This window comes from Antechinus flavipes, chromosome 3 (assembly GCF_016432865.1).
Source record: "Antechinus flavipes isolate AdamAnt ecotype Samford, QLD, Australia chromosome 3, AdamAnt_v2, whole genome shotgun sequence".
Taxonomy (NCBI): Eukaryota; Metazoa; Chordata; class Mammalia; order Dasyuromorphia; family Dasyuridae; genus Antechinus; species Antechinus flavipes.
The window spans coordinates 557,415,057-557,429,169 of NC_067400.1; the positions used below are offsets into that span (position 1 = coordinate 557,415,057).

Below are 14,113 nucleotides of genomic sequence, written 5' to 3' on the forward strand. Positions count from 1 at the left end.
TTTATGTTTCAAATCTTTTCTTTACCTTTTATTAATTATTATTCATATTGCATTATGTTTAATATTATATGATATCTTTCATACTTTCATTTGTAATTTTTAAAGTCATACATGGGTAGTTATGTGGTATAGTGGATAAAGCATTGAACTTGGAATCAGGAAGACTCATCTTCCTGATTCAAATCTGGTCAAATCTAGACACTTATTAGCTATGTGATCCTTAGTAGTACTACTTCCCTTAGTAGTACTACTTCCAATTTAAATGAGAGGCTGGTTAGAGCTCATTCTATGTTATAAACAACAGAAGACAGACTAAGCCAATCCAGATAATGAATCAATTAAAAATTTATATGTTAGAAGCTTATATAGTTTCCATTTGTGAAGGAGACTTACATGTATAGGAGTGATTTATTAAGATTTGCTTCCAGAGTTGAAGTATGGCAAAGGCATCAGGATTAATGCCACCAAAGACCCAACTTGGTTATTCATTTCCATCTTTGTGTCCTGGGTTGATGGCCAGAGCATCCCTCCTACACAGACACTTTGCCATTTTGTACCGAATCTCCTTCATCTTAATTCCATAGATAATAGGGTTGAATAATGAGGGCATAAGTAGGTATAGATTAGCAAGTAAGATATGTGCATGAGGAGGGATAATGGGGCCCATTCGGTGGGTTATAGATGAGAAAATTGCAGGTACATAAGTAATGAGAATTACAAAGAAGTGAGCTGAGCAGGTATTAAGTGCCTTTAGAATGGCATCTCGAGAAGATAGGCGCAACACAGCATGTAGAATCAGTATATAGGAGACTCCAATAAGCAGGAGGTCAAAACCTACCACCAGGAGGATTACAAACAATCCATAAATACGGTTAGGCTTGGTATGACTACAAGCCATCTTCACAATAGCCATGTGGTCACAGTAGGTATGAGGAATGACTGCCCTGCAGAAGGTCAGCCTCTGGAGCAATAATGGCATTGGCAAGATGAGAACCATTCCTTTTGCAAGGGCTGTCAGTGCTAACTGCCCTGCCACAGTGTAGTTCAGTATGGTATTGTAACGGAGTGGCTCACAAACTGCCACATAACGGTCAAAGGCCATTGCCACAAGGAGGGCAGAACGTACTACAGATGTACAATGGATGAAGAACATCTGAACAAAGCATCCTTTAATGCTAATGTCATGGGCACCAAACCAGAAGAGGCAGAGGAGCTTGGGGAGCACAGCCAAGGTAGATACCAAGTCAGACACCATCAGCAGGGCCAGAAGAAAGTACATGGGTGTTTGAAGGGAAGACTCTGTTGCTACCAGAAAAAGAATGCTACCATTGCCCATGAGGATGACAATAAACATGGTTGAGAAGGGTATGGAGAGCCATAAATGCTGGGCCTCTAGACCAGGGATGCCCAACAATGTGAAGGTCGTAGCACCAGAATGGTTGGAGATCAGCATGCTAGGATGGATTAGTAAGTATTAGTGGTACTGAAATCACTTTTGTGTGGAGGCATAGAAGACTGGTGGTTGCTGTTTGTTCCTGAAGTGGGATAAAGAAGAAGGAGGAAATATGGACCCTGCTTTCAAGGATACCCTGGTCCTTTGGAGGAGATATGATCCAAAACTCAGGGAAATCTATGTATGATAGAGGAGATATTATTCTTTTGTGGAGCCCTAAACTTGCTGAGGGAGATATGCCATTAATGAACTTACTTCAGGTATTCCCTGTTATGTAAGAACATAAATTGCCTATAAATGGAGGAAGTTCCCAGTCTGAGTAGGGTGACAGAGACTTTTCTGCTGAGGAGTCCTTGAACTAAGGGAAGACTCATATTAGGCCAATGTAATTAGGTAGTCATGGCATATTGTGTAGTTGTAGGTAGCCACTTCTTGGTATAAGAAGGCAATCAACCTGATTTGATGGGTTGACAGTTTATATTCCATCACTTCAGTCCTCTCCATGTGAAATCAATTTACCCAGATCTCAGTTTCTATGTATGCAAAATGAATGGATTGGACTTGATGATCAATGAGGTCCCTTCTAGTCTAAATCTGTGATTCTAGGAACATAGGACATTATTTTATACTATGTGTGTGTATATATATGTTTGTTTGCATTGATCTTTATGTTGTTTCTTCCCAGTAGAATAGAAGCTCTTTGAGGGCAAGGACTTTTTCACTTTCATCTTTGTATCCTCAGCATTGAATAAATTTCTGATATGCTAACACAAGCATAATAAACATTTAATTATTTGAATTGAATTGAAATGAGTAAAATGGAATGATTGCATTTTTCCTTTGGGGGCACTATATTTATTCAGAATTAAAAGCACTAATACTTTTTTTTTTTTATATAAATTATTTTTGCCTGCCACATTGCTATTAACTAATAGAGAGCTTTTTTGTTTTCATGAATTGTTTCCTGCCCACATACATAGTAGATTCTCTCCCCAGTCAAAGAATCTAACCTCCTTGAGAGTTGGGAGTGTTTCATTTTTAGGTGTTTGCATCCCCAGGCCTAGCGCAGTATATTGTGTGGATCCTTAATAAAGGTTAATTGGGTGACTTATCCCGTACTTAAGTATTTTTCAAATTGTTTTCCAAGTCATCCAACTTAATCTCACAGAGACAATCTACTCAACATTTGGTTTGTATTTAAAAATTATATGAATACAATTTTAAGCTTAAGACTGTTCAGATTTTATTCCTTGTCATTCATTTTGTAGACAAATAAAGAAATGTTTCATAGCATTTTAAAATTTTATATCACCATCAGTTCTATGTCCCATCCTATTAACAACCAGCATTTATTTTTCTCAAAATTCTGATTCTTGGAAAAATTTTTGGTAATTAATAATTTAAAGCTATATCGCATCACCAAAAGAATGCTCCTTTCATCACACTTCTTCTAAATTCTCCTTTCTCTGTGTCCATATAATCACCACCATAGTTTAGCTCCTAGTTACCACTCCCCTGAACTACTGTAATAATCTTTTAATTAAACTCTTTTTCTCTAGTATTTCTCTTATCTAATCTACCATCCACATTACTGCCAAAGTAATCTTCCTAAAGAACATCTAAATATGTCACTCTCCTTTGCTCAGAAATCACTAGATGCCCTAAGAAAACTAGAAGAAAAGGCAAATCCTCAATCTGGAATTTAATGACCTCTTATTCTTCCTGCTCTTTCTGTGACAGTTCAACAGGCCAAATGGATATTTACTATACATGACATTCTAGCTATGACCTCATCTTGCATAATAGTCCCCCATGTCTGAAATGCATTCTCTCCTTCTCCTCTCAACATCATAAAATCTTATTTAACTTCAAAGTACAATGAGTGTGCCACTTCCTACATGAAGTCTTTCCTTCTCCCCCATTTATTAGTATACTATCCCTATTGAAATTTCTTGGTGTATACAACAGGTTGTACTTACTTACCTGTGTAAATAATTGTATCCTTCAAATGGAATGAAAGTTCCTTCACTATAGAGATTTTCTGCTTTTGTTTTCACCTTCCTAGTACCTCCTCCTAAATATCCATTAGTATCTAATGAAAGTTTGTTGAATTCAACTAATTTGACTTACAAAGCTGGATGTTGGAGTGACAGAGAGTAGTTTAAGATTTTTGGAAGCACTGTATATTTTCTAAATTGTTGTCTATTTCATTTTTGGCATGTCATTTGTTTCTGCCTTCAATTCATTGTTCATCTCCAGTGTCTCATCAAGATACATGTACTGAGATTAAGTGAAAAAAAGTTTTTTGTACAAACAAAACTAATGCAGACATGATTAGACCAGAAGCAATAAACTGGGAAAATATTTTTAGATTCAAAGGTTCTGATAAAGGCCCCATTTCCAAAATATATAGAGAATTGACTCAAATTTATAAGAAATCAAGCCATTCACCATTTGATAAATGGTCAAAGGATATGAACAATTTTCAGATGAAGAAATTGAAACTATTTCTAGTCATATGAAAAGGTGCTCCAAATCACTATTGATCACAGAAATTCAAATTTAGACTAGTCTGAGATACCACTACACACCTCTCAGATTGGCTAAGATGACAAGACAAGATAATGATGAATGCTGGAGGGGATGTGGGAAAACTGGGACATTGATACATTGTTCGTGGAATTGTAAATGAATCCAGCCATTCTGGAGAGCAGTTTGGAACTATGCTCAAAAAGTTATCAAACTGTGTATATCCTTTGATCCAGCAGTGTTTCTACTGGATTTATATCCCAAATAGATCTTACAGGAGGGAAAGGAAACCAAGTATGCAAAAATGTTTGTGATAGCCATTTTTCTGGTGGCAAGAAACTGGAAACTGAGTGGATGCCCATCAATTGGAGAATGGCTGAATAAATTATAGTGTATGAATGATATGGTGTAAAGGGCTGAAACTATGAAAAAGTGTACTTGAATCAGACAACCAAGCACTTAAAGCTAATTACATTTTTGATATGAGACAATGACTATATTAGCATATGTTTGGATAAATGGCTCTTCTCACAATTGATGCTGACTCAATGTTTGGTATTAAGATAATCATAGACAAGATTTACAGGCTGGGCTGAGACAGGCCAGAGTCACTTGGGGGCAGCACAAGGAGGAGAAAGATGAGATTCTGGATCCAGAATCAAGAACAGATCTTTGTCAAAACTCCTAGTAGTCTGCTTGCTTCTTTCACTTCTCCTCCTAAAGACCAAGGACTTTTACTTATCCTTATTCTGGCTGATCCTGAGGCCTCCAGGGAGCTAACATGGACTTTACAATAAGGAATATTATTGTTCTATAAAAAAACAACCAACAAGTTGATTTCTGAAAAGGCTGGAGATGCTAAGTGAAATGAGCAGAACCAGGAAAACATTATACATGACAATAGCAAGACTATAGGATGATCAATTCTGATGGATGTGGCTGTCTTCAACAATGAAATGATTCAAATCAGTGCCACTTGTTCAGTGATGAGGAGAGCCACCTACACCCAGAGAGAGGATTTGTGGGAACTGAGTGTAGACCACAACATGGTATTTTCACTCTTTCTATGATTATTTGCTTACATTTTGTTTTCTTTCTCAAGTCTTTTTTTTCCTTCTTGATCTAATTTTTCTTGTGCAGCACAATGACTGTATAGATATGTATACCTATATTGGTTTAAGATATATTTTAACATATTCAACATGTATTGGACTACCTTCCATCTAGGGGATGACGTGGGAGGTAGAAGGGGAAAATTTGGAACAGAAGGTTTTGCAAGGATCAATGTTGAAAAATTACCCATGCATATGTTTTGCAAATAAAAAGCTTTAATTTTAAAAATAAGATACATGTACTGATAGATTAAACAAACTGTCCATATAAATGAATATTTAGTAGAGCATGTGCATTGTAGATGCATTTGATTTTGCTTGGATTGATTACTATGTTGATATCTTTTGAGTATCAGATTACAGAAATTTAAATGCATTTGGGGCCTTGATTAATTCAGTATAATGTCAAAATTCAAATAGCAGCAGATGGAAACTTTTTCCATTAATAGGGAATTATTCTTTCTTTGCACATTTGCACAGTACATTCTTCAAGACAATGGCAAACATCTCTTTAATGAGTAAAATATCTTATTAGATATCATTTTCAGAGGATATTAAATAAATTTCCTTGGTGTTTGCATTTATCAGAGTATTATATAATCCTAATATATTTCTAAGAGATATAACTTGTTAGAAAACAGCCTTTAGAGTTGGTTTGAATTTCATTACATCATTTTTCCTAATCAACAAACAGTAGCAAACTAAAAGATTTTCAGCATCTAAGGGACCCCAGAGTCCCTCAAGTACAACATATACTTGGAACTTATCTTCATCCCCCATAGCTTCTTGAATGACATATTTTTATTCAAATTTTGCTTGAAGGATTTGAATGAGGAGAGACCCACTCTCTCCTATGACATCTCATTTAACATTTTTTTTTCCTGATAGTTCTAATTACCAGGACATTTATTTCAATGTAAAACTTAAATTTGTTTCCTTGAAATATCTATCTACTACACCTAGTCCTACCCTCTGAGGATAAGTTGAGCAAATCAATTCCTTCTCCTACAAAGAACTTTTGAAATATTCAAAGATAGATATTGTGATGCTATTTTGCTTTTCTTCTGTATGTTAAATATTCATAGTTCCTTCACCAGGTATGAATAATTTATCAAGTGTTTCTGCTAAAATCTAAGTCTACCAATAAAAATGATGATCTTTTAGCTTCATAAACTTTTCATAAAAGAAATGTTATTTTTTCTGACATGACTTAAAGGTAAAGCCATTCTGAATGGTATATTCCATATACCAGAAGCAAAGTCTCTGTGCCAACTATCAAAAAGAATAAGGGAGAGAGGGAGGGAAGAAGGAATAAGGAAGAAAAGAAGTGAGAAAGAAAGGAATAAAAGAAAAAATGTAAAACTGATTGTTCTTTTTTTTTTCAAATGTTCAGTAATGATATCCTCAATATGTCACATGTTATTTTCATTTCAAAAATGTTAACATGGAAAAAAATGGAAACCATGTGTAGTTTTATGATAAGATAGACTGGGATATAGGGTTCTGCATATTATGGCACCACTATCATCCAAGATGAGAATTCAGTACAATAGAGTGCTGATAAATCTATTATATTTTGCATCTAGGTATTGAACTTCAGTTTAATCTATAAAAGCTCTTGAGATCATCCAACTTTGTATAATCTCACATCAAACTATGTACACTTTCATTTCCCCTATGATACATGTTGCTCTTTTGTGAAGTTATAATATTTGTAATTTTCTGCATCTTACTCATTAGTGTTTTGCAAAATAGATTAAAAAGATTTCTGAATTCATTTAAATGTTCCTTCTAATGAACTCCACTAGCTAATTCCCTCCACATTGATGTGGATGAATGCAAAATCGTAAATAATGTCATCACAAAAATATACTCCTGAATATCTGGATAGAAGAGGAAATTTATGATTTTATGAAGTGTATCACACAATCATAACAGAAACAAAGGGTAACAGTTATAAAAGACTTCTTCTTTCTGGGTATCTGCTAGAGCTATCTCATTTTGCTAAAAAGAAAATAATTTAAAATTCCTAACTTGTCTAAAGGAAAATGTATTTTTCAAAAGTTGAAGAAATCTACAAGGTGAACTACCCTGTGGGTCTGATTCTCAGTACTATGGAATAATTAAAGTTAAAGAAGTAGAAAACCATAAGAGGAAGGTAGCAAAAACTTACAGTTTAGAATAAAAGGGCAGAGGAAAGCTGGTCAATCTGTCATACATTCTAACTTTTGTGAAGCTAGTTTTCTAATAGTTGAATGAAAAGATTTATAGGATTCCCTTAAAATACTACAGGGGAAGTCAAGCAGAGAAAACTGAGAAAAAAATCAAGAATGTTTTTTGGAAGTCAATGGCTGAATTTGATTTTTGAAAGACATACATACATAATGTGCAGGTGCATGCATGAGTGTGTGTGTGTGTGCGTGTGTGTGTGTGTGTGTGTGTGTGTGTGTGTGTAGAGTAATTACTTTCATCATGAAGGTAAAACTCTGGGATGATCCTTTAAGAATATTATTAAAAATCTTAATGTTCCAAAAATAACCAAGGAGTACCTATTCTACTCTCTACTATGTCTAAAACAGTGGTAAGATACTAGGAGAAGATAAAATTATTCACATATCATGTTGCCTGTTTACTCTTGCAAAGAGAATGGGAAAGTCATCTGGGAAACAGATAACTAAGGCAGAGGTGAAATTCAAGATAAGTGATCAGATAATAAGAGCACATAGCAGTTTTTAACCGATTTAAACTGTAAGATGCTAACAGCATGCCAGAGTCAGGAAAGAAACAGAAGATATTAAATATTATCTTAATTAATTCTTAAATATTATCAATGTATTGGGTCATTTCTTAAGCTGTCCTTTTGTGCTTCCCAATAACTTTTTCTGTCTATCTGTTACTGGTCCATAGGTGTTTGGGTGTGGTCACCCCCATTAAACTGCAACCTCCTTGAAAGCAAGGACTATTTTTGCCTTTCTTTGTCTCCCCACAGCTTAGAACAGTGTCTAGCATGTAGTAGCTGCTTAATAAATGTTAGTTGATAGATAAGATGAAAAGATATGGACGGCTGTATAAAATGTAGTTATGACAATTCCAAACTGAATAAATCTATGGATCCAAAGGAACCTTCTTCTGGTGAAATTCCCTAGGTATATCTTCTTGAATATGTATTTGAGTATGTATGTAATTGTACAATAATTTAATTGTAAGATAATAAAAACACAGTCCCAGAAGGGGCCTTTCAGATACAATTAATTTATTTTAAATCTTAGAAAAACTTAAGCTCAAAAATAATGGCTTCCTTAAAATTACAAAGGAAGTTAACAGCTAATTTAGGATTTCTCTAATACAATATTGCCTCAATGACTTTGATAAAATAATGTTTACCAATTTTTCAGAGAATAGAAAGCCAGGAAGAACAAAAAACATATATAGGCAATATTAAGAAAGTGTGATAGAATGAAAGATGATCTTGATTGTAAATCAGAGGAACAGGGTTGGTTAGGTGGTGCTGAGGTTGGAGCATTTTCCCTAGTCAGGAAGAACTCAGTTTAAATCCAACCTCAGGCATTTAGAGAGCTATGTGACCCTAAACAAGTCACAACTCCAATTGTCCCTGTCTTCCCACCTTCCCAAAAAGAAGCAGAAAAATCTTTGTGACCTAAGCATGTTGTCTGATTGTTCTGGCCCTCATCTATTAAAATGAGGTAATTACCAAAAAATATGCATTTTAAGATCCCTTCCAACTCTAAAACTACAAGCCTATGATCTTTACATAATGAGATATTGCACTGAATATGAGAGAATTGCACTGAATTAAATGACAATTAATATTGATATATGCAAAGACCTAAACTTGGGTATAAAACAATTAAATTCACAAGGACAAGGCTGGAGAGGTTCAACTAGTATTTGGTCTTCAGAATATATGGGAGTGTTAGTGAATCACAACTTCAACAGGAATCACTAGTATGATATAACTGGCAGAAAATACATATAATTTTAAACTAGTTTAATAGATGTACATTGTTAAAGGAGGGACTTCTTTGAGTTAATCAGATTATGTCTGAACAATTATGTTTATTTTTCTATTCAAAATTTTAGGAGAAACAATGATAATCTTGAGACCAAGACTGAGAACATCTTTCTACTGCCACATTCTCCATTTTCTTCTTCTATTGTGTTCCCATTCTTTTCAAATTCAGTTAAAATTCACTTTCCTCTGAAGATCCAGAAGTTTGTTCATGTTCCAGGGAAGAGATAGACCACATTATCTCTAAAGTGCCTTTCAAATCTATGACTTTATTACTACATCCTTCTAAGCTGATTAACACCATTTTTTACTATTCTCCATGCTTTTCTCTACTGATGTTTCAATGGCTAGTGTTGCCTCTGCACTGAAAATGAATTTTATCGCTTTGGTGTGACTGAGAAAATATTCTTTGGAAAAGAAATCAGGGCTGTTTGGAACCCAAAGAAATCGTCGAATATCTTGTCAGATAGCTTTCTAGATGTCCTTTAAGATATCAGGCCCCTTGAATCATATCCCATAGCCCCAGTAATATCATTCCAAAATCTGAACGCCCATCACTCCTACTTTACTTACCTCTTGGGATTCTGTTTCTTTCCTGATGAGTAGGTCTGTGCTTCCCTAGGTGAAACTTTTTTCTCCTACTTTAAATGCCACTTTACACAACTCCACATTCTTATTTCTTGACCTGAGACTTTATAGGTGTTAGTCTCAGATTTTATAGGTTCCCAAGTATTATTTTCAGAAAAGCCAGGAAGAAAGTTAGGTAGAACCAGGAGGAAGGAGACAGAAATGTAAGCAGATAGTGGGTGGAGCAGCTGGTGGCAGTTCTCAAAGGACTTTCTCCTTCAGGCCCAGTGCAAAATTTCAGGAACTGTCCCTAGAGACAACACAAAACAAGACTGATTCTGGCTGTTCCCAATACTGGAGTAATTGTCAGAGTATCCAGTGATTTCTAGTTCTGTGGGAATTCTTGACAGAGAACCCTGGTAGAAATGGTTTAGGAATTTTTGTATCATCAAAGGACATTAAGTCAGTGGTTCCATAAATTACATGCTACGGGGCATGAAATAAATAGTGAAGCCTCTGGAGAGATTATAAAGACTTATAAGGTGTGATGGGAATGTTAAAGAAAGTAGCTGGGCAATTACAATAGCTTAATTGAATTGAGATCTGTTGAAAGAAGGGGACAATTTACTATCAGTACATTGTAGGTAATAGTGCAAAAAATTATCTTACTAATATAACCAAAATTAATAAATGAACAAATATTCATTAAGCACCTACAATAAGCTAGACATCCCACTTGGTGGAACCTCCAGAAACAAAAATGAAACTCTCCCTGTTCTCTTAAAAAGCTCATATCTCATCAAAGGTAGAATTTCAGAGGATCGAGAATGGCTTCATGTAGAAAGTAGCAAGAAAGAAAGTTGAGCTTTGAATAAAATTAAATATTTAAGAAACAGCCACAGTCAGGATAAGTAAAAGTCCTTGGTCTTTTATTCTTGGTTTTTAGATGTAGGAGTGAATTGAATGGACACAGAATCTCCATGACCTCTCCTCTTCCTCTCCCACCCAGAAGTGACCCTGGCTAGTCTTACTCTACCCCCTAGTCCCTCCTACAATTCTCTGTATACACCAATTATTGAGCCAGCACAGGATAGTGGGAAGAGCCATTTTCCAAGCATATGCTTATAGAGTATTGTCCAATTGGTAATTAGCATTAAGTGCTAGGTTGTCCAACCTCAGTGCATTAACTCAAACTTTTCAGCCCTTTACAAGTTATTTTACTGTACAAAAAGAATCGGATTTTGAAATAGTGTACAATTAACCTATGGAGGAAATCAAAAATGTAGGCGGACAAAAATAGAGGGATTGGCAATCCTATATAGTGGTTCATACTCATTTCCCAGAGTTCTTTTGCTGGGTGTGGCTGGTTCAATTCATTACTGCTCTATTGAAAATGATTTGGTTCATCTCATTGTTGAAGAGGGCCACATCCATCAGAATTGGTCATCATATAGTATTGTTGAAGTATATAATGATCTCCTGGTCCTGATCATTTCACTCAGTATCAGTTAATGTCAGACTCTCCAAAACTTTATTAAATCATCTTGTTGGTCATTTCTTACAGAACAATAATATTCCATAATATTCATATACCACAATTTATTCAGCAATTCTCCAATTGATGGGCATTCACTCAGTTTCTCAATTCTGGCCATTACAAAAAGGTCTGCCACAAACATTGTTGCACATACAGGTCCTAATTCCTTCTCTAAGATCTATTTGGGATATAAACCCAGTAATAACACTGCTGGATCAAAGGGTTTGATAACTCTTTGAGCATAGTTCCAAATTGCTCTCCAGAACGGCTGGATGTATTCACAATTCCACCAACAATACATCAGTGTCCCTGTTTTCCCACTTCCCCTCCAAAATTCCAGATTATTTTTTCCTATCATTCTAGCCAATCTGACAGGGTGTAGTGGTATCTTAGAGTTGTCTTAATTTGCATTTCTCTGATTAATAATGACTTGAAGTGTCTTTTTATATGGCTAGAAATAGTTTCAATTTTTGCATCTGAGAATTGTCTGTTCATATCCTTTGACCATTTATCAATTGGAGAATGGCTTGATTTCTTATAAATTAGAGCCAATTCTCTATATATTTTGGAAATGAGGCCTTTATCAGAACCTTTGACTGTAAAAATGTTTTCCCATTTATTGCTTCCCTTCTAATCTTGTCTGCATTGGTTTTGTTTGTACAAAAACTTTTCAATTTGATATAATCAAAATTTTCTATTTTGTAGTCAATAGTGATCTCTAGTTCTTCTTTGGTCATAAATTCCTTCATCTTCCACAGGTCTGAGAAGTAAACTATCTGTTGAAATCTTTACAAACTGCTAACTAATTAGAGTTGATCTGATCTTACAAGAAGATGTTTTGGGCCAGAACCTGAAACAAGGTACTAAGTAGAACTAATTAATACAAGGCTTGTGTTCACACTTTTACTCATTGGAGTTCACAAGTACAGGACTTTCACAAAGTAAACTTTGTAACTTTATGAATTCACACCTCCCTTGAAGCTCTTAGGGCCAGAGAGCACTATGGGAGAAAACTCATAATCCCTCTCTCTCGTATCCCACAATTCCTCCCTCTTGTATAAAAGAAACAAACAAAGGCTCTCGGTGAGATTTCACCGGAATGACATGAAGAGTGGAGCTGGCTGGAGGCTGAAGAAAGCAGAGGCAGAGGCTGAAGGACAGAATCCTTGGATTTGGCGACATTCGGAGGGAGCTCTTGGAACCAAGCAGAGAGATAGACCCCTAAGATAACCGGGCTATATTGGAGATAATAAAAGATCTGAACTTTTATCACCTGGCTGTGTTTTGAGAAGAAAAAGCTCACCACATTTTGGTGCCCGAACAGGGACTGACAAAATCCTGATTCCAGGGAAAGCACCCAGAGAGAACTTTTATAATATTTTATAGAAGAACAAGAACCCAACAACTATCCTATGTTCTAAGTTATTTATAATTTCATTCTTTATGACTAGGTCATGAACCCATTTTTACCTTATCTTGAGTGTACGGTATTAAGTGTGGGTCAATGCCTAGTTTCTGCCATACTAATTTCCAATTTTCCCAGCAGTTTTTGTCAAACAGTGAGTTCTTATCCCAAAAGCTGGGGTCGTTGGGTTTGTCAAATAATAGATTATTAAAGTTATTGACTGTTTTGTCTTTTGAACCTAACCTATCCCACTGATCAACTAGTCTATTTCTTAGCCAATACCAAATGGTTTTAGTAACCGCTGCTTGATAATATAATTTTAGATCCGGTACAGATAGGCCATCTTCATTTGATTTTTTTTTCATTAGTTCCCTTGAAATTCTTGACCTTTTGTTTTTCCATATGAACTTTGTTGTTATTTTTTCTAGGTCATTAAAATAGTTTTTGGGGAGTCTAGTATAGCACTAAATAAATAGATTAGTTTAGGTAGTATTGTCATCTTTATTATATTTGCTTGTCCTATCCAAGAGAATTTAATATTTTTCCAGTTGGTTAGATCTGGCTTTATTTGTGTGGAAAATGTTTTGTAGTTTTGCTCATATAATTCATGATTTTCCCTTGGCAGATAAATTCCTAAATATTTTATATTATCGGTAGTTACTTTAAATGGAATTTCTCTTTGTATCTCTAACTGTTGAATTTTGTTAGTGATATATAAGAATGCTGATGACTTAATGTGGGTTTATTTTGTATCCTGCAACTTTATTAAGTGTGGATTATTTCTAATACCTTTTTTTTGGTAGAATCTCTGGGGTTCTCTAAGTATACCATCATATCATCAGCAAAGAGTGATAATTTGGTTTCCTCATTACCTACTCTAATTCTTTAGTCTCTTTCTCGACTCTTATTGCCAAAGCTAGCATTTCTAATACAATATTGAATAGTAATGGTGATAGTGGGCAACCTTGTTTCACTCCTGATCTTATTGGGAATGATTCCAGTTTATCCCCATTGCATATGATGCTTACTGATGGTTTTAAATAGATGCTACTGATTATTTTAAGAAAAAGTCCATTTATTCCTATATTCTCAAGTGTTTTTAATAGGAATGGATTTGGATTTTATCAAATACTTTTTCTGCATCTATTGAGATGATCGTATGGTTTTTGTTAATTTGGTTATTGATATGGTCAGTTATACTAATAGTTTTCCTAATATTGAATCAGCCCTGCATTCCTGGTATAAATCCTATTTGGTCATGATGTATTATCCTGGGGATGATTTTCTCTAGTCTTTTTGATAATATTTTATTTAGGATTTTAGCATCAATATTCATTAGGGAGATTGGTCTGTAATTTTCCTTCTCTGTTTTCAACCTACCTGGTTTAGGTATCAGTACTATGTCTGTGACACAAAAGGAATTTGGTAGGACTCCTTCATTCCCTGTTTTTTCAAATAGTTTATATAGCATTAGAGTTAA

General features: G+C 35.0%; 1 protein-coding gene across 1 annotated transcript; it reads right to left on the bottom strand.

Moving 5' to 3' along the window:
• Window positions 1-481: 481 nt before the first annotated feature.
• LOC127557488 (olfactory receptor 52P1-like) lies at window positions 482-1,453 on the bottom strand. Its single transcript, XM_051990800.1, has one exon. It carries the CDS (start codon window positions 1,451-1,453, stop codon window positions 482-484), a length of 972 nt encoding a protein of 323 aa, XP_051846760.1.
• Between the last annotated feature and the right edge of the window lie 12,660 nt (window positions 1,454-14,113).

Excerpts from the sequence above, each read along its gene's own strand:
- LOC127557488 (XM_051990800.1), bottom strand. The coding sequence starts at position 1,453 with ATGCTGATCTCCAACCATTCTGGTGCTACGACCTTCACATTGTTGGGC.